This window comes from Haliotis asinina, chromosome 14 (assembly GCF_037392515.1).
Source record: "Haliotis asinina isolate JCU_RB_2024 chromosome 14, JCU_Hal_asi_v2, whole genome shotgun sequence".
NCBI classification, from domain to species: domain Eukaryota; kingdom Metazoa; phylum Mollusca; class Gastropoda; order Lepetellida; family Haliotidae; genus Haliotis; species Haliotis asinina.
Window position 1 is genome coordinate 28,620,428 of NC_090293.1, and position 27,874 is coordinate 28,648,301.

The window sequence follows — 27,874 nt, forward strand, 5'->3', positions numbered from 1 at the left end:
GTTATCAGAACCATAGCAGATATGTGTAAGGATGCATTATGTAGCAAATAGGATTGACATGTTGAATTAGTGCCAATAAGGTCCCAATATATGGTTATACATACTGCAATACGGGTAGATCGGTGTATTGCAATACAATTTTTATGCCAATACACCGACCTATTCTTCAGTAGGGTTTGAGGTCTGCCCTATGGTATCATGCTGTGATATACATAGCTTTTGATCTGTGGAGTGTGCTCACTAGCTATAGCATCAAACAACATTCCATCTCATTGCTGTTACCACGTGTCAGATGTGGTAGTGTCAGAACTGTCTTCCAGAAACTATCAAAGCTGCTATCACTGTTTCTTGTTTTAAATCACACCTGAAGACATCCTTGTTTGATCAGGACTACATGTCTCAGAGATGAACTCTCTGCTAGCATACAGCGAACATCATATTTGTGAATTGCTGTGCTTTACAAATGGATGCATTATTATAAAAACAAGACTTAACAGTTCCTGTTTTATTCATATTTATTTTGTTCATGTCACTGTTTAGCTGCATCAAGCAGATATACACAGAACAGCTTTATTCACATTGATATAATACATACATTTATGTACATTTATGCTATACGTTTGCCATGATTTAACATGATTCCTGTACAATAGTACATGTGTTATAAGAATAAGCTTGCTCACATTCTCTCATTACTGATCTTTTCAGAAAATAATATATACTGTTTGGGTTTGCTTTGAAGCAAATCAAATGATGAGACACTCAAGCCCTTTGTGACTGTCTACATTTCCAGTGCATACCATTGTTTAACATTAACACATGAAGTACAGTGGAAGCTGCCTAAACTGGCACTCATTGGGACTGAATAAATAATCCAGTTTAGACAATGTGCCGGATTGTAGAGCTGATGACAAATGTACATGTCACGAATGGGACTGAGATTTTATGCCGGTGTTGACAACTTGCCGGATGGGACAGATGCTGGTTTTGACAGCTTCCACTGTACACAGTATGAAAAGTCTCCACATGATCACAGATATAGTCAAGTCCTAGAACACGGTGCGCAGAATTTGGTATGAATGTCAACACAACTTGGCGTTACTCAGCATTTCACTCTGACTTGTCATTGTATCTCAAATGCGTAATTGGTGCTCATGATATCAATTAATGGATTGTCTGGGTGAGACACGTGTTTACAGACTACAGTCATATAGCTAGAATATTGCAGAGTTCAACATTAAAAGCAAACAAAGAAGTGACGCCTGAAACTCACAATAGACAAAAGAAGGTTTTATGTTTGGATAGTTCCCCATCATTGTGGTTAGGGATGTGCATGAGCCTTTCATTCCTAACAATTATTTATTCAGGTTTTTTGAACTGCCAAACTAAATATCAACTGAGAGACACTAACTTGTATCTAGGAGTTACAGTGTAACACTAAACACTTCATTGATCAGACTGAAACACAAAATGTAAAAAAGTAACATATGTTAAAGTTAGGATTACACTTTTTAAGTAAAGTACAAATTCTAGTACATAAGTCGAGTCCCTTCCAGGATTCGAACCCACATCCTCAGAGTCAGGCACCTAACTTGCTCAGCCACCACGACTTGCACAAATATGGAAGTTGGACAACTGATAGTCTAGACGAACACAAGAAATCTCACCATACTGACTGCAAGCATTGTTCTACAACCCTTGCCATTTCACCATTGTCTCTGTCTTACCATTGCTTGCTACAGATTGTACCATTTACATTAGTTAAATCATGGCAGGTAGATCAACACTGACCTCAGATGACATATCACAGAGTAATAGACCTTGCCTCATTATCTCATCAGGAACATCAACAACTATATGACAAGGATACAGCTTCGTATGAATGAACTGTTTGAGATGCATTTTAGAAGTTGTCAACAATAGGAATGAAAAGTCTTTATGGATGATTAACATCTTTATTGGACAATGGCAACCTTTTTGTACAGCTTCTTATTCAGTTTTCAAGTGTCTATACCAAAACATGGACACTGTACAATAAAGAAGTTGATTTTCCATAAAGACTTGTCATCCTTTTGTATGAATGATTTGTTAACCTGGTGATTTCAACAGGAATGGTGACTAAAGAATTCATGGGTTCTTACTGTACATGAATGTTTCATATTCACTGATTCACATCATGCACAAGTGAATTCATTCATTTGCTGACCAAATTAACAAGCATTTTGTCTGGCCTCCAAAAAGTTGTGATGTGAGGAATAGTCAAGACCAATCCCTGATCTACGAAACAGAAACAACCGTTGACTCAAGCAAGGTGATCATTGGCACTGTAAGGATTGCTTGAGCATCTTCCCCAAGTGTGAAATAAATAACACTGTTTGATTGTATATGTGAATTTGTTATGAAACAATGGTTCACTGTCATGAGCATCACTGATAGATGTTCCTCAAGCTGTCTGGTTTAGCATGTCACATGACTTTACTCCCATTCCACTTCAGCTGACTTCCACTCATCATCTTCAATAAAGGGCTTGTCAATACATCTGAAAATATAGATAAAAATTCTTGACTACAGATCACTAACAGTGTCTTTGTCAGTAAAACCCTGCTTTATGATGCATTTTGATTTCCTTGGAATTAACACATCTAAAAATGTGAGTGATATTATAAAAAAAAATATTATTTAAATTCATTCAACGTTTTATTTCATTTCAAATAAAACTCAGTCTAAGGTTTTCCCATGAATGATTTTCAACTACATCAGTCCTGAGCCTTTACGGTGAATAAGGACTAGTTCCAACTTAACACAAAAAGGTTTGCAGTGATTTTCACTTTGTGATGTGCTATTTTTGCCAAAAGTATTTGGTTCCAGATGAAAAAAGTAAAAATATTTGTCATCAGATTTTTAAAAAATGGTTTGGGGCACAAAAGAATATGTCTTGGGAGAAAAACCTATGTTGTTAGATGAAAAAAACATATTTAAGTGTTAACAGAAATGAGCAAAAGAATATCTGCTTCAACGAACTGATGTCAGCAGATACATACCTGATCATGAAGTCTCCGCAGTATATGCACTCTGATGCCACGAGGTCATCCAGCTCCGCCTGAAGATACACAGCAGTTATAGTAACTAAAAGCCAAGATGATCTGCAGTTAACATTCCATATAATCTCACATATAAAATTTCATAAGACATATGTAGATGGGGTTTAGTAAATGGCAAAGCAAAATATTTCTTATAAGATTTGCAGTATTTTGTGTGTGCAAAGTTCAAATGTGTTGCAGGTGTAATAAACATTTCTATACTGTGGAAAGTTACAGTTAATACTACCTGTTCCACCTGACATGGGCACTGAAAATTACAATAAGTTGGCAAAAAAAGTGAGACTTTACTCCCACTAGAGAGGGATGGTGAGGTAACCTGATGGTGGGTAATTGTCCACTCATCATGCTGAAGAAATGGGTTTGTTTCCCCACATAGATACAATGTGAGAAGAGCATTTTTAGCATCCCCACAGTGATATTGCTGGATTATTGCTGAAACAAGAGCAACACCATACTCACTCACACACCCCTCGAGACCTTGAAAATACATTCTATAAATTTGATTTTGTACCATGTATAGGATAGGGTTATCAATGTATAATGAACCCAAACAGTGTAATGTTATCATCTCATAAATAAGTCAATAAAGATACTTATGAAGAACCATTTACAAGCTTCATATATATGCACACACTTAACACCTTTAGTTCCCATCAGGGTTATTAAATAAGTTTGCAACACACCTTCACGTCGCCATCCTTATTGACCCCAAGCTGTGCTGCTGATGTGGACTTCCTGTATGGAACAGACTCATCCCTCTCTGCTAGCTTCCTCTGTAACTGGTCCACCTTGGACCTCTTAGACCCGGACAGACTGGGCAGCACATCTGCGATCAGACAGTCCATGTGGAACTTGTGTTGGCATGGGAACAGATAGAACGCCCTCACCATCAAAGGGTAGCTGCAGGAAGAACACTTGTCTTCTGCTTTCACAAAGGCATATCTGAAATACAGGATATGACAGATTACAAAAAGAGTGAACCCACTTGAAATTATTATCAATCCCCATCCATAAATTATGAATGGTCCTTAAGCATGTTATTGATGACAGACGGTTTATTTATAGATTACACAGGAGAATCAAAAGGTAGGGGTTGGGGGATTTAAAGACCACATTTAGATTTTGTTTTTTTTTTCGTGTTGGTAGAGTCAAGGGGTGTTCAGTGGGTTCAATCCCCCCCTCCCCTCCCCTCTTTGAAAAATGACTTAAGACCACAACGAAGATTATTTTTGTGTAGGCAGGGCCAAGAGGGCTTCAGTGGGTTCGAAACTCCCAGAACCCCACCTTTCAGGGTTCTTGGATCCCCAATATATTATTACAGACAAATATCTCTTAAAATAGACACATGCACATAAAATGCGTTACGCTACTTGTTTCTGAAGCTCTGGATCTCCTTCCTGATCTCCTCAGCACTCTGTGTGGCCTCCTCCATCTCGTCCTTCAGTGACTTGATGTGGTCATTGTACTCATGCAGTGATGTGATGATTGCATCCTGTAATACAGGCAGGCAAAAAGCCTTGGTTCAATGAATGTTTTCTGGACATTATTTGATCTCAATGATTGTGTAAATCACATGCAAACTACATTCAAACTTAACTCGGGAATTCCAAAATATTATACTCTTAGCAAAAACAGTCATCAAAGAGCCCTGAACTGAAAAGAAAATTTATGAGAAGGTATATAAGGTATCAGAGCTGTAATATTTGAACAATCAGTACAGCTCTGCAACCTGTAATAATTTCTTTAATTATCAATGCAATATGATTCAGAAATAGAGCACAAAACAATCTACAACCTTGACCTCCATAATGAAACACAGCCATGGGTCAGAGACATGGCTTGTAAACATGCTCTGTTGGCCTGGGTTGTGGATGAGCAGGACTTATCTCAGTATACAACTGGCAACTTTATAGTGACAGTCTTCATCAAGTGTCCAAGAAACAGTAAAACGTGGTAGAGTTATTGGAAAAGGTACTTTATCTTTTCACAAGGAAGAACACATTTGAAGTTGGAAACAAATCCTGAATCACAAGTTTTCCAAGGAAACTGATCTCATTGGTACTCCTTGCTCATAGATCTGCAATGGCATACCACCATACTCAGAGTATCACAATATTTACCATCAGTATAATTTTCAATTTCATTGTTGTTAGGTCTGGTATTAGTGTCATACATTGCCTGATAATAAAACAAACCCCCTGATTGGCTGATTCTTTATGGTTCACCAATAGTTTATTTATGCCATATTTATGTTATTTCTAGTTAAGGACTGACATGTTATAATTTGCTTCTTCCTGTTACAAAACTGTTACTCAAAATAATGTGTTTCTTATGTTTTGCATGCCCTTTGTGTGTTGAATCCCAATGAGCCTGACAGTTTACTTTAAACTGAAAACACTACCCTTTGAAAAACTCCCAAGCTTTTTCCCATACTGGCCCATCATGATGAGATTTACCTTGAAATGATCAATGGTGACAAAGTCTGGGAAGAATGGCAAGATGTCCTCAATCTTAAGGAGGTCACATTCATGTAGGAAATCCATAGCACGCTTGATGTCCTTCTCCTCCTCCACAACATGTCGAGCTGCAACATGGGTAGAAAGCCATCAGACAAATAAAACACTGAGTGATCTCATTTAATCTTGGTTAATTTCAGGCATGTCTGATTGATGTGCCCAATGGTATGGCACTGACAAACTGGATCTCAATCACAGTGAATCTGGGAAATGAAGTTTCAATGAGTGAGTATGCTAAGGTTGGGTTTTAACAAAATTCCAGCAAATTACAGGAGGGAACACCAGAAATGGCTTCACATATTTGAACAATGAAGGGAACTGAATCCAGGTGTTTGTCATGATAAAGGTATGCTTTAACCACTGAACTTCTGAATACCTCCTAAAGCCCCTAAGAATCATCAACTCACAGCACAGGTATGCATTTGTGCAATTAACTCATGCCATCTCTGGGATACCCCTGCTCTCTTGTACTTCTACTTTGGGTTGAGTCCCATCCTGACCAGTGTTGAATTCACAATGCCTTTCAGAAAGAGGTGAAATGCAAGAAATGTTATATTTTGGATTACAATACACAAAACATTCATCACAATTCAAGGATGACTGACCTATCCTCAACCAGAGCTTCTTCCTCAGTTCTATGTCATCCTCGTCGGGTTTGTCTGCCTGGGTCTTAGCCAGTTCAACGTCAACCTACACAAGAGAGAGAAATCATATCCAGATTCCAAGAAAGAAAATTTATAAGGAAAATTTTTTTACAATATTTTGGCCCATATTTTATATATTAGGGGCATATGAATGTGTTTTCATTTCCCTACTGATGTGATAAGACTTTTTATCCCTTATAAGTTGCCTGAAATAGATCATTGAAACTTTGAGGTGAACAACTTCCAAACAGATGCCACGTGCCTTATATGGAATGTTTCCAAATCTCCATACATCAAAAACTGTTGCATGCGGTGTTGTCAGTATTGGTGGAACTGGTCTCAATCACAAGGTACATTATGGGATATTAGTGAAGATTGTTCCAAGGGACATAACTCAAAAGCTTGAAATAATGAAATTATATTTGGCCGGTAGAGGTCGAGAGGGTCGATTTAATGTAACATTGCATTAATTATTTCTAACATCTCTATTTAATCTTGAAATCTAAACGTGCAATGTTTTTTTAAACAAATTATAAGGTAGCTCCCCTGAACGCTAATAGAATTATTGAGAGATTGCACTACGTATGTTTGAGAGAAATGTATTATAACATGGGCTAATGGGCTTTGAAGTAAATATAGTCTATGCCTACATATGGAGTATCTAGCTGTGTAATGGAATACAAAGGGATCAAGTTTTGTGTTAACTGACAGAAATGACAAAGTTCCATGAGTAGATGGGAGTTACTTACAGAAAGAGCCATGTCCACTGCCTCCTCATACAAACCCATGAGTGAGTACACATGCACACACGCCCTCTTGTGTCCATACTCGGAACAAAGCCGCAGCGCATACTTCAGGTCGTAACTCACATCATCTACATCCTGAGCAACAAAAAGATATATCTGACAAGCTGATCAACAACTCCTTGACGTTCCTGTCTATAAACCAAAAATATCACAGAATACACGATGTCTTTTAAAAACTGGTCAATAACAACGTGTCATACTTGTATTACAGATTCAAGTAGATTTTTTGAGACACTTCCAATAGATTTAGAAAACAGAGGTTTTCGTAATGCTTGGGTATTCCTGTAAACAAATATGGCTACAAATGATATGAATTCATACCCAGAATGTGGATTCTGCAGATACTCCACTGAGTTATAGCTTGATAGTTTATCAAATACTTTATATGATAAAGATTCACAAGATGAAATAGATAGAAGGATGACAGATGATTATCAGACATGCCTCTAGATACGAATTAAAGCAACACTTCCATAAACCCTCCATAAACCTTGGGTATGGATCTCTGTTAGTAGCATAAAGTGCAGTATTGTCAATGTCATACGCTATGCGTGAGTTTTAGTTTCACACTGTTTTTAGCAATATTCCAGCAATAGCACAGCGGTGTACACCAGAAATGGGGGCTTCACTCATTGCACCCTTCATACATTATGAACACACAATAAGTACTTCTTGATTCAGAAACACACATAACTAATCTTCGCAAGTTATTTTTTACAACATACATGAGATGACACCTGATGAAAGCAGTGCTTACCTCCCCTTGCAAGTGGAGGTAGGTCATGAGTTGATCTGACTGCAGCTTGGCATACAGGGACAGGAGATAGTTGTGTATTGGACCATCCTTGTTGCCCAGCTTGTGCACACAGAACTCCAGATACCGGATAGCTTCATTGCCCTAAAACACCATCAGCAAGAAAGATTGGAACAGTTTTCAAGATTTAGATAGTTTGAACACTGGTAGAACACGTATTCAGATTAACAGAAATCTTTCCTGATAATCCCCCAGTAACAATAAGTAAGCAAAGAGAGTAAAAATTCAGATTTTGATGTTATTCCCCATTTTTGTCTTAAAAGGACTCATGTCCATCATAAACAAGAAGTCAGCCTCTGCCACTGAGCGAATTAGAATTTGAGGTGTTTACCTCAAATTTAATTATCTAAAAGCATGCACAGCAAATGAAAAGCAGAAAATTTGAAGCATGGAGAAAAGGGGGACAACTCCAGAACAAATAATTATTAGGGCTCAAATTTTTATACTCAATCTTAACAAGCATATTTAATACAATCTTGCAATGTTTCATCCATGTAATATCAGTAGTTTCTTACACCCTACAAACCTACACCAGGCCAATATGACAGACCTTGGGCTTCAACCAAGAAAACATGACAGACCTCGTACCTACACCAGTCCAATATGACAGACCTTGGACTTCAACCAAGAAAACATGACGGACCCTGTACCTACATCAGGTCAATATCAAAACATCCACAGTATGAAGCTATAGGAGATATGACAGTCTAATCGTTGGTTAACTTTAAGGTATTGATATGAGGCATATACACCAAGCTCAAATGAAGGAAATGACTGTATCAGCTATCCACCTGCTCCCTGTACTTCTGATGATCATACTGCACCAGGGCAGGGATAAGCTGTTTGGGGTCAAGGTACTTGTGCTGGGTCATCCAGGCATCCACAGTTTCCTTTGGCGTGTACTGCATCAGCAGGGGAGAGAACTTGTAGTACAGCTCAACCTCGCTCTGTCAAAACAAAGACAACAATTGTGAGAATTCATTCAATAAATGAGTAAAGAGAAAGTTGATTCACATTGCAGTCAGGAAGATAACATCTCTATCATTACCTAATGAAAACTGATAGGTCAAGGTCAGAAAACCAGTGGATGACAGCATGGGCAACAATCCATGTCATTGGGACAGAGTGTTTGATTTGAATACAATCTGAATACAATTTGAATAAACCTTGAGGAATGCCATAAGTGGAAACTGGTCTTTACTTTAGTGATAATGCCCCATGCCATTTCAGGAAAGTGAGTGAGTGAGTGAGCTGAGTTTTATGCCGCACTCAGCAATATTCCAGCTATATTGCTTCGGTCTGTAAATAATCGAGTCTGGACCAGACAATCCGGTGATCAACAACATAAGCATCGATATGCGCAACTGGGAACCGATGACATGACTCAACAAAGTCAGCAAGCCTGACCACACGTTCCCATTAGTCGCCTCTTATGACATGCATATTCGCCTTTTAAGGCAAGCATCGGTTGCTGAAGGCCTATTCTACCCCAGACCTTCATGGGTCTTTAGGAAAATGAAGTATGGGCTGTAAGAATTACATCCAGGTGAGAATGAAAACAGAATAACCTTAAGACACTTTCATGATCCCGGGGCCTGGGTCTTCAGACTGATATGTGCTTATGTTGAGACTCATACATTCAAAGTACCGGTACTGCTTTCCTATTGCATTATTTACACACTGTGTTGTTTTCATCAGATATGTTTTTGTATTTGTATGCAATTATTTTTTTCTTATTTGTGAGCAAAAGACACCTTCTCATACGTTCATTTTATCACAATAATTAACCTACAACAACATTACTACCATGTGGTAAAATTCACAGCATTCATTTGTTCCCACACATGGTGACCACGGCAAAGGAAACCAACCTGTTTCTTCAACACGTCCAGAGCACCTTTGTAGTTCTCATGCTGGATGTGATGGCTGATGACTCTCTCATAATCTGAAACATCCACGCTAGACAGATGAGCTTAGGGAGAGGAAAACTGTAGGCATCGGAAAAAATATCTTCAGCTAAGTGAATAAGTGAGTGAGAAAGTGAAGTATAGGTATGGTGTGCTGACAAACACATGTTCATAATCAGGTTGAACGGGGGATTTAAAGCCATGAGTGGGTGAGTTTAGTTTTATGCAGCTTTAGCAATATTTCAGCAATATTTCAGCAATATCATGCCGGGGAACACATGAAATCGGCTTCACACATTGGACCAGTTGGGGGATTGAACACTTTCACTACAAGGCTACCCTACCATCCCCTCAAACACACGGGTACCAGATCCTGACATAACAGTGTTTAAGGCTGAAAGTCAAGAAGACCTAAACATAACCAGGATGCTGAAAGTTTCTTGGGGTACCTAGATTCAGTGCAAGAGGAAGAAACTTCATGGGCACAATACTGTTGTAAAATGATTTACCTGTATTGCATTTCTTATTTCTTAGACTTAGGGTATTAGTGTATCCAACTGATAAAAACTTCTTAAGACTATATAAGGGTGTAACTGCACACCTGTATCTTCACACATTACATTGAGACAAGTGACCTATATCTGTTTGGATAGTGTCAGCACACCTGCTGCTAAGTGAATATCACTGACTCTGTTTGGTATCATCACTGTAACTATATTTTACTCTACCATTTTGTACTTCCACTCTCCCTACATTTCTTCCACTGTCATAAATTTGCCAAACTTTTCACTGATTTGTAGTCTAATTTCATTTTTGATTACATTTGTTTCCTGAATAACATGTTGTTTGTTGGTTTCACACTGATTTCTTCTACGTACAGATACCTGGGTTAACTTTAAGTTTCAACTAGGAATTGGCATATAATCCTCCAGAAATCCAATTTTCAAACACTGTTGTGAAGCAGAAAAATGGCCATCAGATATATAGTAGAGAGTGAGAGTGTGTTCAGTTTTACGCCAAATTCAGCAATATTCCAGGCTAGATCACTTCCAACCCAGATCTTCACGGGACATAGTGGTTGGAAGGGAACTGACCTTTCATCAATACAGCAAAGAAGACCATGTCCTCCACATCACCATGACTGGCTATCAGGTCGTACACAACCCCACGGTTGTTGGACGCTGTCTCCTACAGGGTAATATTGGCATTAGTTTTCAACTGCCCTGTGAATTGTGTGTTATTTACAGACAATAGGTTTCTTATCTTCAAAAAAAACAAAACATCACCAATTCATCATTAAACATTCACATCTTTTGAATCTAATTTTACTATGTCTTAATTAGTTTAATTTGTAGTACATACTCTCATATGGACATTCTATAGAGAAAAAGACAAAGAGACAAAAGTACTTTTATCAATGTCCAGATTATCATCAAAATAACAGATACCAATGTAAGTAAATCTGAGATTAGTACATCCTCTGTATCTCCAGGGCTTGTCTTTGGGTAAGCCTACACCAAACCTGTGGTAATTCCTATAGTTTTTGCAAATGTAAAATTATCTGCTCTTGATTCCCATTTGCCAGTTTGATTGACTTTTCTACTAGGTCTAACTGATCTATCAGAGTGTTAGTTACACACATCTCCATACTGGGTTGGCACTGACTACGATCAAGTTTGCAAAAGAAGACCATTAAAATCTTTTGATGGAAAGGATTTCTTCATGCCTGTTGAAGATGGTGATGGTTTAGGTTCCTAGTTCTCAAAAGCTACCTTCCTAATCCATAACCTTATGATGACATTTGACCGATTGGTAAAATGTTGTGGAAAATCAAGGGGAGGTAATTTACGATCCCATGTCAGAATTAGCATAAGGCTCTGACCTTGACCCTGGTCTGACCAAGGAACTTTCGGAACTCTTCCTGAATGTGCATGTAGTCCTCAGAGTCATCCAAACCTTGCTCCTTTAGTTCCCCAAGCTGGTTGAGGTACAGTTCAATCAGCCACGTCACCAGCATTGTCATCTGCGTCTTGTCCTACAATCATACATCCTTTGTCTGGTATTCAACGACTCTATGAACTCCATCAAACATGGTTTCTCAAGTTGGTGGTCTAATATGGACCCCTATGATATCACTTGGGTTTCAATTTCATATTCTGTATGCTATCAGCAAAAATGGCAATGCACTTGGAAGCATGATAAATATAAACACATATTCACCACAACAAAAGCTCTCATGATGTCTCAGTTAAACTGAGCAAAGACAATACTCTAACATCACATAATCTATTTCCTTACACTTTGTCGCAATGCTGACATTTTTTTCTGTACAAAGGTTTTAAGGGCTTCTTTTTGTGGAAGCCGGATAAACTTGAGGGCAATCTCTTCAAATGAATTCTGTGTTTCTGCATACATGGCAGCACTGGCTTCGTATCTGGAACAATGCATATTATCATACACATGGCACTGTCCAAACTGATCAGTGCTATTACATGGGTGCTGAAGGTCATTTAAACTAGTCATCGATAATGCACCATAGCAAATTTCCAGTATTTACTCACAACATTTCATCCATAGAACAGCTTCATATTACGTCATCCGTAAACATCTGTCGTGACAAAACCAATCATGGAAGAGTGATTTTAAGCCAGACAGCTTTTACTTCGTTTTACAGATCTCTAATAAATTAGATTTTAATTATAGTATGTTAAATATCTTACTTAAATGACAGCAATGTAAATGAGTTCTTTTAAAACATTGCAAGTACTTCTGATTATTGTCATAAAAGAATGCTATTTCAAAAGTTTTGGGAGTCATTTTATTAATAATTGTAATGACATTTAGTTTACTTACTTTCTGTTTTCAAACAGATATTCAGCTTGCTTGGTTAACACCTTGTCCAGTTGTGATGGATTATCCTGTGTTGATATAGAATGACAGTAACAAGCATTCACAACATCAACCCTAAAAAAATTGCATGTTCATCTAATGCATATACACTTCAAAAACCCCATTTTATGAAGATACTTAATCTCAAAGTATCCTACACATAAAGATCAGGGTTATAATTGGTCTTCAGCAAAACATGCTTGTCAGAATAGCTATAAGGTCGTGTTCTGCAAATAACTGAGTCTCGACCAGACAATCCAGTGACCCACAACATAGGCATCAGTCTATGCAACTGAGATATCATGACATGTGTTAGCTAAGTGAGCGAGTCTGACCACCTGATTGTGTTAGTCAACTCTTAAGACGTGAATGGGATACTGAAGATTCAATTCTATTGTGGTTTCTGCTAGGCCTGATTGCTGTGGAAGTATGTAGGTCCAACGTTCACAACAGAATGGAGACCTTACACACTACTGTCATTTCAGGATTCAACACAGACAATCTAGGAGTCAGGTTAAACGGACTGAACAACACCTTTGTGTTGCCATTAGCGCAAAAGATGTGGCAAAGAACAATGCCTAATTCACACATATATGAACATGACTGCCAATTTCTGTTATGATTTTTAAAGTTTTGCTCATTTTAAAAACAATGTAGATTGTAGGTCATCGTTTTGGTATGAGCCATTCTAGACACACCAAACCAAGGTTCATACACACATGGCATATTTGCCTTAACTGATGAGTACCTTGCAGTATTCTCTGGCCAGTTCAAACTGCCCCTTGTCCAGGTACATCTGCCACACGTCACGTGCCTCCTTCACAATCTTGTACTTAAATACACTGTTGGTTGTGTAGGTCCACACCTGACCACGGATCGGATCTTTACAGCACCCCAGTAGTCTACCAAACCTCTGTCATACAGAAAAAATGTCATTTGTTAGTTTACCACACTCACTCAGCAATGTTCCTGCAACATGTCAATGTCATCAGTCAAAAAATAATTCCCTCTAGACCCGGGGAGTCATATTGTGAAAAATGTTCCTTAGTAATGAGGACATGCATCAACCACTTCACAGAATCTTTCAGGTCAGCTGAAGTCTCCATTTGAGATAAGGAAAAACACATTTTCTTGGAAGAAATACTAGAAGAAAGACTTAACATAATGACAGTTGTGAACTACTGTTGATATTCCTTGAAAAGGATTGAACCTTTCTAACACTTTATCCTTCCTTACCTCTACATACACATCATCGTATATAAGCTGCTCGTTCAGCACACACACAGCTTTTAACCTGCAAAGGTAGTGACAGTCACAGTCAGTAAGGGTTCCTTTCTAATACTGCCGCAGGTGAAAAAAAATACTGGTCAGGTTGTTTAGTTTTGGAAGTGGTAACATAGGGGTGGTTCAAAACCCATGTGGAGTAACTGTGTCTGTGGCAATCAGTTTAACACTACAGTCTGCAATATTCCAGACTTGATGTCTAGCCTGTACAGTACTGAGTGAGCAACTTTGGTTTAAGGCCACTCTGAATAATTATTCAGCAACATTATAGTGTTTAAGATCAATGTAGGAGGAAACAAACAACCATCAGGTTCCATACACTGATGTTTCCTTCACCTGTTGTTAAGAACTGCTTTCAGCAATAATCAAGCTGGTGATTTGTTTGTGCATTGTTTAACACCAGTCAGCAACATTTCAGCTATCAGGTTTTAGCCAATAACTAACAGAGTCTCAGAGTCTGAATCGAGACAATTCAGTCATCAACAGCAAGATTAATGATCAATGCAATTCGGATATGTGCGATGACATGCATCCATGACCTTTTATTACAAGCATGGATTGCTGAAGATAAATTCTAACTCAGATCTTCAAGGGTAGCTAAATGATGGACCAGACAATGCAGTGACTGATATACACATAGTTCACCATCATCTGCGTTGTTAGGGTACAATGACACACCATCAACTACCCAGATTGCTGGACCATCTATACCTCTGAGAGATGACACATATAATATTTCTACCTGTCTGGGTATAGGATGAGTACATGGAATTCTGTGAGCAGCATTGATATAGGGGGTGCTGTTTTCTCATCCGCCTCCTTCGGGTAGCTGTGTCAGGTTAAGGACAGTCTCATTCCGCTACCGTAAGTCAGTCTCAAAAATAATCCTTTGCATTTGTCTGTGACAATCTATTCACAGAATCTGTGTATGCTAATCACCATTTGAACCAGGTGAAACAAAAATGTGTCATACATAGGGTCTATTTCATCCATTACACAAAGAGACCAAGACACATAGGAACAGTCTATGGCATTGGAGTAAAATCTAATAGTGAATTAACTATTTATTAATGTTTATTAATTTCTGACAGACACATTTTGGAGGTGGGTGGCAAAATGAAAATAGAGATAAAAATGAATTTTTTGAGCTTCCGGTTATCTAATAATAGGGATACAGAGATAAGCAAATGCATAGATGGTATTCAGTGTTCACGGGAGGGAGGCTGACACTTTCATAGTCTTAAAGTCATATGCAACCTAATGTAATTGGTTTTAAGTAAGGGTGAGCTACAGTCAAAGGATACGGCATGAGTTTAGCGTTGGACAATACTGAGTTAGGTCCTGCTGCTCCTGTGACATCGATATCTCCATAGTAAATACCAGGCCCTGAAACATGAGGGCGATCATGTTAGCATGCATTTTTACTGTCACAGCTTACCTGGGTGTATTCTTCCATACAAACTCAATAGCAATAAAGTGCAGTCTTTTTCATCTAAACTGGCCATATAACAAACATATTCAAGCAAAATGTCTGAATTAACATTTGTTCAGAAGGGATATCTCTTCTTTAAGATCACTTTACATTACTTTGAACGTCTTCTTCAGCAATGAAAGAGTACCTGTCATCCAGGCAAACTTAGTAGCAGCCTGGCGGAACTTGGGAAAGAACAGGTGGAGCTCACTGTAACCAAAGTCGCCTGGCAACTCAAGAAACTGCACTGTTTCTGAAAATAAATGCATGCAACATTAAAACAACATGTCTTCCTATCAGAATATACATTTTACTTGTCATGAGAAACAATTTTTTGCGGCATCTCAAAAAGACAAAAGTTGAGCACTGTACATGAAAAAAGTAAGTCATACAAAAATGACTTAAACATGGCCCAAACAGATGACACAGAGCATGTGAATGTTCTTTTTCACAGGACTTAATGATACAGAATGGTCACACACAGTTGGTGCTCAATATTTGGGTCAACCACTTTATCTTCTGCCGCTCGCTGGGACTGATCATTTCATATTGGGCTGGGAAGGAAATTCTACATTTCTGTCAAGAACAAAATAATTTGTACCCAGATTATGTTGGATGGCCATGAAAATAAAAACCAAAAAGAATTACCTGGCCGTTGTCCTTTCTTCACAAATTAAAATCACAAATTTTGAAACAGTAACCAGTAAATATCCTGTCCTTTACAACAAATCAAAGACTCCACACTGAATGTGTTATTAAATGAATATTCATAATATTTCATTTATCATGCTCATTGCTCCAAGCACAATACATCCTCGAAGCGCCCAAACAATCTATTTATAATTATCTCCAAAATCCCAAACTGCCTGTTATGCATTAGTGGGTTATAGTAACAACACTTATTCAAATGGGTACCCATTTCTGCTGGATGAAAAGAGGCAAGTTTGAACAAATTCACTTGCCTAAGGTGAGACCACATGTATCACATGTGCTTCATTGTGGGACAGGACTGAAGTCCTTGAAACTCTCAGGAGTCAAGCAGACACACACTGTCACCCATCCACGGACTGCATCCAATCTTGCTTAACTTCACCTGATTTGTAACCTTGAGCTCTGTGCACTGGATCATGCACCAGCACTATATTGTGAACTAGCTTAAATTATGGGTAAATTTAACATTCTGCACCCCTAGTGATAATCAGCCAAACACTGTGATCAGGAATAGATTATCTTGTGTTCCTTACCCACGCCTGTTTCATACTGCTGGAAGAGGGACATAAACATGGGAGGCTCGGCAGATGTGGAGACTGTCCCGATAAACTGGTATAGACGACTGAAAATAGGTAAAAAGAGTTTAGAAACACCCTAACTACTGGCTAACACAGGAAGAGAAAATGATGACTTGTCTCTTGAAAGTGATCAATAGACATGAGAGACATGGTCCATGCTATTCCCGAAGTGATGTACCCATGAAGAAAATTTGTACTTAGCCCTACTAAGTAGATGCACAACAGGATGTAGATGATTTGAGTAGATGTTTGTACAGCTGGTGTATGAGCATGCAAAGATATAGAATGAGGCTGATGGAGTTACACTACAAAGTTTTCATTGGCTTGTGACCAGACGAATATGGTTTACAGAGTAGTAACACATTAAATCACTTTGTGAAGACGCTCATACTTGGCTACAGTTGCTTCCTCTATTGAATATGCTCACCCTGGGGTAGTTGCAAGAATGTAGTAGCGATATTCTGTCATCGTTGTTGACGGCAGACGGTCAAATTGTAGACTCGTCACTGGCTGAGGCTTATCTCTACCCAAGTTGAACATCTGACAAGTAAAAATACAAAATCTCAACAAAAGCAGACATCTCATAAACATGATAAAAGTAAAGAATAAAACACACTTGTCTTCACAATTATAAGACTTGGGGCATGAAACAGCATTAAATTTCTGAAAAAGATCATACCTAATGCTACATATGAAATTTGGCATTTCCAGTTTTAGGGGTGAGTGGGTGGGACCAGTTCATGGTATGACAACTAACCTTCAAGAGACATTAAGAGGCAAACATGAATTTTCTAAGGCCAGACTGCAAGGGAGAAAAACTGGTTTGACCTTCTACCAGTTAGAAAATAAGGTTCCCTGTACCCCATACCATCCTCATTATAATGGTTCAGGGCAAAACTATATCTTATAACAAAACACACTGGGGTAGAGCGAACCGTATGCCATATTTAATACGTCTAATAGATTAAAGACAGAACACACACAGTATTGGTGACCTAAATCAAGAATCCTTGCACAGGGGTAACTGATGCACTGTTCTATTGACGTGTCTGTCCCCATGCGTCAAGACGAACATTTTCAGAAAAACAAATGATGAACAATTTGATGATGATTTCCGTTTGGGTTAAATATCTTCCCTAAATTACTGTAAATCACAAATTTTTTGCGTCACGATATTTTTGCGAGTGGCAACCAACACTCGTTTTTGCGTCACAATATTTTTGCGACTTGCCTAATTCTCAAAACATAGTTTAGTTTGACAGACTCAAAGCTTACTTGCATCTGAAAGTTTTATGTGGGGTAAATCTAATCTCTTATTAAAGCTTGCAGCTAATTATAAACACCATTCAGTGGAGTACTTCCGCATGTATGCAATCAGTGATGTTTTCAAAGGGATTAAATTAAATGGAATGACTGGAATAAATTGGCACTGATGAAGGACCAGTTTAGTCAGTGTGGGCGAAGCTGTTGATCTCCAAATAAGTGTCATGAAACCTATCCACGCTCGCTGGATGGTCTCGGCCTTTCAAACAGTCTCAAAGAAAAATGTGTGTTGTGTGGATGGCACCTGTCTGGACTATTGGATGTACTGATTGAGTGACTTTTGTTCTGGTATCCATTGTTTGACATGTGACACGTGAGTACGAGTAATGCTAGTAGTTAGTCATTGTTCGCGTTGCTGTTGTTGCTTAATATGTGTATTGTCTAGAGCTATTGTTAATTATATGAAGTGGTGAATAATAAAGCAAAGATAGGACAGGTTGTTTGCAGATTATTCATTGCATTCTACCAGCAAATTGCATCATGATACTTTTGCGAGCTCAAGTCATTCGCAATTTTCGCAAAAATATCATGCTCGCAAAAATTTAATGATTTACAGTATTTTAACTGAATCTGTGATTAACGTCGCATTTCTACTACCAACGTAAGTTTAGATCAGTACATCCAGATAAAGTTGACTAGTCAAGCCACATTCCACGATTGCATTGTGGGAATGTAAACATTGCAAACATTACCACCTCAGAGTCAAACTGAGACATTTTATCCATCAGAAAGCAGAATGTTGATACCTGAGTGAACCAACTGCAAACCAAGAAATGGGATGCACCGGAGAAGTTTACTGTAGCAGACTGTACAAGACGATGGCAATTGACATGCATCATGACGTCAGTTACATTGTGACGTCATGCAAAAGTGTTCGATTACAAGGGGGCAGACTAGAATGGCCCAGTGACGCCAACACATTGTGGCGTCATGCAAAAAGTGCACATTATTGTCTGATAAAGTATAATCGGTGCCTTTGACCTTTTACTGAAGCATCTTAGAATAATGGTTAAAGTTATTCTGCAGGTGAACTAGTCAACAATTCACACATATAATCTATCACATTATATTCACATACAAAAGTAAAATGTTTTCATGCTCAGGGGTGTAAATAATTCATTGCCTGATGTCACAGTCTAGTGTTTTTTTCTGTCAAACAAGCTAATTTGTGTATCACGCTGTACTGGTGTCCAATGGACTTTCCATTGTTAATTCTGTTGTTTATTTAAATACATGTAATCAACAAGAAAATTGGCTAGTGTAGTGGGAAAATTATCAGGACAAGTGATCTTACAAGTGCCACCTTACCAGGGTACATTAGCAATTCAAGAATTATTTATATCCATGATGCTTGTTGCAATACCTGATTTTAGTGAATATGTTTTGTGGCAGTGTTTCTCGAGGGCACTATAATTTGGTATGAATTTCAAGGGTGAACTCTGGGGTCTGGCACCAAAACTTGAAGGTGTGAGTGTCCTTATACTTACTCGATGCTAGTGGGAAGATTATTTAAACATACTCAATTTTTGACGCAGGAACATAATGCAGCGGATAAGCAAATACCTTTTTTGTGACTTCAATAAGAATTTCAGTGAAATCAGATTTGAGAAGTTTTGAAAAGTATACAAATTTCTAAATGTGGCAGCAGCAACTAAACAATGCAACAAATTCACATATACTATCATTCAACGTAAGTTGCATACTCCAGAGCAAAACTAGTGAAAGACTTTCATCCAGTGGAAAATAAACACACCGTAACAGACATATGAAGATAAACACAGATGGGAAAATATATTTGCCTTGATGTGGAGCTGGAAGAAGGCAAGACACAAATTACTGACATTGCATGGACAACAGAACCAGACAATCTTACCTCGTGAGGTTTCGTTGCAAGCTTTAACTGAACAAAGTATTGATATCAGGGGAAGCTACTCAAAAAAAGTCCATTGTGAATTGCATTATATGATTGTCTGGTAATGTAAGAGTTGGATTTCTCTATGCATCTCTAATCACTTGAAGGTGTTATGACACATATGTGTGGCATAACATTTTGTTATGAAACACCTTTATGAAGTACCACGTGGTAATAATTTAATGTACACCATGCCATATAACTTTTACCATTGATTTCATCAGGCAACTGATCAATAGATCTTCAGTCTGCAAATGCCAACAATGACTAGGACCATTTCTTTCAAGAAGAACTAATGTATTAGAGGTCAACATGATAGCATCCAAAGATGATAGCATCCAATACAACTGATCATAATGTACCCTAAAAGTACATTAGCTCACTATTCAACTGAAGACACTCAACAAGTAAAAAGATTGCTGTGAAGAAAAAGGTTGGCATGGGTAGTGTGGAAGACCTTGAGAGTTGGATTTAAGCTGTTCAAACATCACTTTGTGATGCTGCTACTTGTACACAGTCTGTTCAAAAGTCAGAATTGTCCAAATGTTGCTCTGTAACACTCCACTTAAATTACAACATAATCATGTAAAATACTGATGAGAAAATGAGAAATGAAGGACAGTGTTCATCTAGATGAGGTGCCGTCACTATGGACTACCCAGCCCCATTATGATCATGTGACTAATAGCTTTAACAATATCTTATTCTTTCATAATTAAAAAGTTGTATTGTCTTTAAGACATTTAGACATAATTTACAGTCATCGATTTTGAATATAATACATGTTTAAGATATTGCAAAGGTCCAAAGTTTAGCCTTGCAGCTGAAGAATGTATTGCCATTTTGTACCTATTTGAAGTCAGGAATTAGCATAACGGTTACCTGGATAGGGTAGGGTAATTGGGAGTTGGGTACCTTGGTAGAAAATTTGGGCCTGTCCCAACTCTAACACAGACCACTTTAATCCTTCATAACACCATAGTTAATCTGCTACAGAACTATGGCAGTACTCAGATGGTACTAATATAGGAGTATACATACAAAGGGAGTGTAATGAAATATTGATGTATTACAATTGTATTGTTGAGATAATACATAACAAATGAAAGTTTCAAAAGTCACAAATAATACATCAACTACATGCTACTCCCTTTTTTCAGATTAAAGTCAAATTTGATCTGCCATGTGTTGATTAGCAAGAATTACGACCAGGCAGATTAGAGTTATTGCCCTTTGGTTTGAGTAATGACAGAGAGGGAAATGGACAGCTCAGACACTGTCAGCAATACTTTATACATGTCTTTTACACATGTCTTTCACACAGATTAAAATTGCTATGAAGCCTTAAACTTGGTTAAATACGACTGCAATTCAGTTATACTTGTGGGGTACTTTTGTAAACTACTGAAACGGTGAGTACAGCCTTCACTGTCACCCCAAGGTCATGATGAATATAATGTACATAACACTTACTTGTCTCAAGTACTGGTCCAGACTTCCTTGGAAGAAACGACTGTCTTCATTGGCTGTCAGCTCAGTCTCAAATATAATGCCTGGACAGAAGGTAAATAATTACAATAGTGGTAGCAATTAAAGAAGTCATGGATTCTTTCAGACATCAACATCTTTTACATTCAAACATTAAGGTTGTGACATGGATCCTTGCCGTTCATGCAAAATTCTGATCACTGAAATAGATATTATAAAACAGAGATTACTTTTCTAATTTGTTTTGTATAAGAGAAGGAAAAACATATTTCTTAAATCTGAAATATAAAAAAGGTAAGGAAAACTATATTGTCCCGTATTGGTTTATGGCAAACATTTCCATTACTCAAATTTGTTAAAAGACTTATGCTTCGTTGGAATGAATGAGAATATTTTCCAACTGTGTATTTTGTCACAACTTTTGAACATTATATTTGGCTGATCAGCAGAAAAACTATAACCCTTACCTTTACTTGTCCCGAGTAGTATAGCACTGGTGGTTGTCTCATTAGCGTTCTGCCAGTTCCACCCCACAGAGTCGATCAGGTGACCCTGGAGCAGATACAGCAGTGTCAGAATGACAAGATATGCTTGGCTAGTTTGTTGTTGAACGCGCACTCAGCAATATTCCAGCTATGTGGTGGCATATAATCAAGTCTGCACCGGACAATTTCAGTAATCAATATTACGAGCATCAATCTACACAACTGGGATACGATAACATGTGGCAACCAAGTCAGACAGTCTGACCACATGTTAGTCACCATTTACGACAAGCATGGGTTACTGAAGGTCACCTCTAACACGGATCTTCACCGGACCAGACAATCCAGTGATCAACAGCATGAGCATCGATCTGATGACATGTGTCAACGAAGTCAGCAAGCCTGACCACCCGATCCCGTTAGTTGCCTCTTACGACATGCATAGTCGCCTTTTATGGCAAGCATAGGTTGTTGAAGGCCTATTCTACCCCGGCACCTTCACAGGCCTGGGGTGGTATGAAATGGTTACAGCTACAAATACTGTTGTTTTCAGATATCATGTAGGAATGAACAATCTCTGTTCAAAAGTCAATGAAATTAAAACCTTTCAGATAATAGTTGCAAGGTAATCTTATACCCTTTCTGCACTGGTATTTCCTTACAACATCTGTAAGATATGCAAGTAATGTGAATATTCTGCCTAAGTAAGGAATAGCTGCGAAGATAATTTACAGATTTGATTAAAAGTTGGTGTTGGCGCAGGGTGCTTAAGACAAAAATATGGTAGGTAAGCATGTAAGAACTAAAGTGTATTAATGTGTGTCATGTAAATGTAGTGGATGGATCATTTCATCTTTCAACTAACCTATATTTAACAAGGGCAGTGGGGTAGCCAAGTGGTTAAAGTGTTCACTCATCATGCTGAAACCCCTGGGTTTGATTCCCCATATGGGTACAATGTATGACTCCCGTTTATGATGTCCTCCACTGTGATACTGCAGCAATATTGCAAAGAGCAGTACAATTCTAAACTCACTCACTAGATTCAGTAACTGTCTACCATAACTATATTTCTTATTGTGCAAAAGAGTAGAAAACAGGGATTCAACTTTCACCTTCTCACATAACAAAAATGACTTCACAAATAGTGAACATTTATGATGCTAATTGTACACTGATTATTGCTGGTGCTGTACCTTGAGTTTGGCAATAGGTTTGGGTTTCTTGGAGTTCCTTGAGAGGTAGTAGTTGTCACCACACTTCATGCTGATGATCAGGTGCTTCCCAGTGGGGTCCAGGAAGATCTTGTGAACCTTGTCATCCACAGCTCGTGGGATCTCTACCTCTGTAAATACATCAATATTAATAATGGTCTTGAAAATTACTGAGTCACTTCAGTTTCCTCATGACGAAACTGGGGTGACCAGACCCAAAGATCAGTTACTTTACAATTTCCAGTGGAATTCTTGTCCCCACTGCATCATACTAGTCCTGTTTGAGACATGGATCGCCCCCATCTTATAGCTATCCTTCCGCTTGCTTTCTAAAACAGGATAAGGAATCTCAGGTTCCCTTTCTAATGAATCTTTTTATTAATAAAGTTTTGGTCTAATACAGTAATACAGTACTCTATTCATCCATGCACCACTCTTTATCTACAGTATCAACCCTAAAGCCTTACCCTGTAATACATGAGTAAATAAATCTCTATTGACAGAAACAAATAAAGGATCACAACAACAATCATGCATTCCTTTACTACTTTCCACTGTGGTGTTCAAAATTGGAAAGAAATAAAGGAACACTTGAATTTTCCTGTGATCCTTTATTTGTTTCACTCAGTCTATTCTTTCTTCAATCATGAGGACAACTTATCCTTTTGAAAGACTGTTGTCTTGTTACCATATCTAAACTTGTCCCCCAAGAATAGAATGACATTACATCCATGGTCTTGTAATTCAGGACTGCCTTGGTTAACCCAGCATGTACAACAAGGGTGCCTACCATCAGGGTTGTCAGGGTGCTCCAGGTCCAAACGCAGCATGATGTTGGAGCTCATCACCATCACTAGGAAGTTATTGCACACATCCAGATGCGTGATGGTATCTGGCGGCCTGCACAGAAATGCTACCAATGCTTAGACTCTGAATATATATTTTTTTCATGAAAATGATTTGGAATACTAAACTGAAAAGGAACACCGGTGAGATGGGTGACTGAAAACCTGCAGAAATATGAACTTGCTTCATTTAGAGCTTTGGCATTGCAGAAAGGGGTGAGAGGAAGGGAAAATAATACGATTCAGGGAGAGAGACAGACTAAGAACACTGTCATCAGGACAATGGTCTATCAGCATGATCACCTGAAAACATCTGATTGAGTTGATTTTATGTCTTACATGTGGGTTGTGATAAGACAATCACCAGTTATCATGTTTACAGAACAGTCAAATCATCACATTTTATTCTATGAATTCATGTCAGATGGAATGGCAGAAATATTGCAAAGTATACCCTGCTTCAAGTATCATGAATATATACATCTATACTTCAACAATTTTGTCTCTTAAAAATACATTCAGAATCATGACTACAATAAACATTATATACTTACTTAAAGTTGACCTTTTTCTTGTTGAAAATAGGTGATTCTGTTTCCAGACGGGCATCAATGAAACCAACACCAATCTGACAAAAATGACAAGCAAATTACAAACCATAATAATCTTTGCTGAACAAAGTTTTACCATTGGCATAACCTTCCAACAATTTTTCATCTATATTTATCTTTTACCTTGTTTTCTTTCAATTTTCAAATAAGCATGTGTTCCAAATCAGTGAGAAATGAGATTCCTTGTTTTCCTCATATAATTCAAATTGCTATTAAATATACATTGCCTGAAGCATGCATATGAAAGATATGAAGGGCTGAAACATTCTACAAGAATGTGCACGGCAAAGGTACATATTGTACAACAGCTTGGAAGATCTTATGCTTATACAAATAGAAAAGACTTCTGCCTATGCCCTCTGGTTTTGCTTTTTCATCATTCCATGCCTAAGAACACTGACACTATCCTCACCCAAAATCAAACCCTAAAAACAACCCTAAAACCTTGAAATACTCCAAAAGATAGAATACATTTTGAGCTGGGGTTACAGGGATAAGTCCTACCTATGAATATATTATATGGCTCCTTGTTTGTTTGTCATCTTGATATATGGCATGAGAGAAATAACAAAACAGTGAATATTTATGTGTGACTTTATTCAACCGACCGGTTCTTGTAGACTCTGTGCAGGTGACTGTCTGATTCCTGAAGCTTGTCGTGCTGACTCTTCCTCATACTGGTCCAATATTGATGCCATATTGTCTTCTAAAGACTACCTGAAACAGAACATACACACCTCTGTCAGGCCTTAAAGTTAACAGATAGGGGGTACTCTATCCCCCAAAACTGTAAATGCATACGATCCATGATATGTGTCAACGCCTGTAGTAATATCAGAGACCATATTAACTGACTCATTATTATCGCGGCAAGTGAAAAACTATGGGAAAGCAGAAAAACTCTGCACTGCATCGGCAGTTTACACATGCAAATGACGTAAAAAAATTCACTGCTCTTGAAAAAGTAATTTATTTCATTGGCATTTCATGTCTAATCATAGAAATATTGAAGTATTCATCATTTCAGTAACTTCTGTAATATCTGGAAACTAGCATAACCCATACTGCCATTACATCTAGCATGAATCAAACCTGCTTCGTCAAGAGTAATTTTGCAACAACTATAAGATCACATGCATATTTTCCTTGCTAACACTATCACAGGAAGTGACGTATTATGCAACTTCACTCTGCACACCGCAGCAAATTATATGGTACATTTTAAGGCGGCAAAACAATATTTTGTTACATTTTTGTTACCTTGTATCCAAATGAATAGAAGTTTCAGAGGTTTTGGTTGAAAACATGATAATATTACTAATGTGAAAGAAATTCCTAGATAATTTTTAATAATAAAAATTTAGATTCAGTACATGTCATAGTAAACGTTTGACAGTGTCATCTGCTTGTATCATCCGCCATAGTATGAAAATAGCAACACCGCAATAATAGAGAACTGCTTCAAGTTCTGGGTCAAACAAAACAATTGAGATTGCCGCGATCACGTTGAATGAGTTGTGAATGTGATCATGTGGCACATTGTTTGTGATGGAAATGAAGATTAAACATCAGTCAACTGAAAATATATATAAAATGTCAAATGTTAGTAGTCATTCATATACCCGATTGGGACAACATTACCTACTGCGATAACAGAGGGTCCCATGATAACTGTCTCTCATGGCAATTTTCAGTCGCCTGTTGACATGATTTGACAGTTGCAGTTAACGGTGATCTTTTTAAATTTTATTTCCTTCCAACCAACAAGAAAGAGTAAGCAATATGTATACAAACAAAATTTAAAACCACTATGTCTCCAGCTTCAACATGCACCAGACAGAGTCTTTGGAGTGATCCTGTGCAGACGAATTTTCATACACGAAAATCGAAGGTCTGTCCGTCAACCTCTCCATAAAACTCCTGACCAAGAAGGTTTGGTAGTAGCTGTCGGTATTCGGACAAGGTTACCTGTATATATTTCGAATGTTCACTGCCTGGTAAGAAACATTGGGTGTAAATTTGATTATGGAACCATCTATTTCTTCTCAAAGAGGCGTAGAGCGAGTTCCGCAATCACGAATTATCGCCCATACAAAACAAAGGGAGATAAGAAGTACAATTGGAGCGATTCAACCCACAAATAGTTAGTTATCTGTGGTGGGTCTGTAAGTAAATATGCTGTTTCTCGCTGGGAAGACCCTGAACATTCGGTGTGCCTCTTTCGACAAACAAATGTTACTGGACACATTTTAATCCGAATTTCTACAGTTAAACTAAATTTGATGGGAAAGTTGGGCTGTGTGGCTTGTTAGCATGTCATCATCCTTACAACTGAACCACTGCCTCGATCAGACATAATTACTGCAAGTAACTGTGACACACATGGGTTATTTTATGCTGTGTAGACAAGATACAAACATTCACGATACCTAAGATTATTCAAAGCAATTGATGACTGTATATGTATGCGTGTATTTTGACAGCTGTAGATTATGTTACATATCCAAAAGGATGTTTTCAGTGGTTGTTTTCAGTGTAGGTCTTTGGATTCACCATGGTATCAACGCGGCATAGCTTACAGCATTCGCTGTCACGCCTACGCACAGACGCGCATACACGAACGCATGTTCGATGAGACGGACCCGTTTCATTTGCAGACCCACATGACGATGCGGACAGAAGTGGACTAGGAGACAAACCAGTATGAACATCGACCCACTCAACTGGATCCAATAACACATTAATGGCGACTTCTTTGATTGGCATTCTAGACGTTATAAGGAGATGAAGAACGATGACAACTCTAATTGTCATATATACAATATCTGTAGTCTGTATATGTCAAGCAAGTGACTATGTCGAATCTATGTCGAAACGTCAAGCAATCTATGTCGAAACATCAAGCAGTCTATATCGAAACAAGTGCATTAGAATCTATGTCGAACGTCAAGCAAGTGAGAACGACATTAGATTCCATGTCGAAACGTCAAGCATGTGACGCCATTTGAATCTATGTTGAAACGTCTAGCAATCTATGTCGAAACATCAAACAATCGTTTTCGAAACGTCAAGCAAGTGACAAAGACATTAGAATCTATGACGAAACTTGAAGCAAGTGACGAACGCATTAGAATCTATGTCGAAACATCAAGCAAGTGTTTTCGAAATGTCAAACAAGTGACAAATGCATTAGAATCTATGTAGAGACGTCAAGCAAGTGATAATGACATTAGAATCTATTTCGAAACGTCAAGCAAGTGACAAAGGCATTAGAA

At 38.0% G+C, this 27,874-nt stretch overlaps 2 protein-coding genes across 4 annotated transcripts in view; one reads left to right on the forward strand and one right to left on the reverse strand.

Annotated features, from left to right (window-relative positions):
* Nucleotides 1–27,874, forward strand: part of LOC137262252 (RNA ligase 1-like) — a 136,988-nt gene that overhangs the window by 6,873 nt on the left and 102,241 nt on the right. The window lies entirely within an intron of this gene.
* On the reverse strand, nt 502–26,696 carry LOC137261274 (vacuolar protein sorting-associated protein 18 homolog). The gene is made up of 28 exons (XM_067798995.1): nt 26,568–26,696; nt 25,208–25,316; nt 24,543–24,616; nt 23,934–24,043; nt 23,126–23,274; nt 21,912–21,996; nt 21,430–21,509; nt 17,149–17,261; nt 16,677–16,765; nt 15,581–15,685; nt 15,266–15,347; nt 14,704–14,790; nt 13,914–13,971; nt 13,426–13,590; nt 12,642–12,706; nt 12,087–12,222; nt 11,671–11,823; nt 10,883–10,976; nt 9,753–9,826; nt 8,673–8,828; nt 7,825–7,965; nt 7,011–7,142; nt 6,223–6,307; nt 5,558–5,685; nt 4,472–4,593; nt 3,785–4,043; nt 3,042–3,100; nt 502–2,539 (listed from the first exon to the last, which is right to left on the reverse strand). Exons 2-28 carry the CDS (start codon nt 25,295–25,297, stop codon nt 2,476–2,478), a joined length of 2,955 nt encoding a protein of 984 aa, XP_067655096.1. The 5' UTR covers nt 25,298–25,316; nt 26,568–26,696; the 3' UTR covers nt 502–2,475.

Excerpts from the sequence above, each read along its gene's own strand:
- LOC137261274 (XM_067798995.1), bottom strand. The coding sequence starts at position 25,297 with ATGGCATCAATATTGGACCAGTATGAGGAAGAGTCAGCACGACAAGCT. Across the intron at positions 13,591-13,913 it reads ACGATGATGTGTATGTAGAG|AGGTTTGGTAGACTACTGGG; the intron begins GTAAGGAAGGAT and ends TCTGTATGACAG. Across the intron at positions 3,101-3,784 it reads ATAAGGATGGCGACGTGAAG|GCGGAGCTGGATGACCTCGT; the intron begins GTGTGTTGCAAA and ends GTGTATCTTCAG.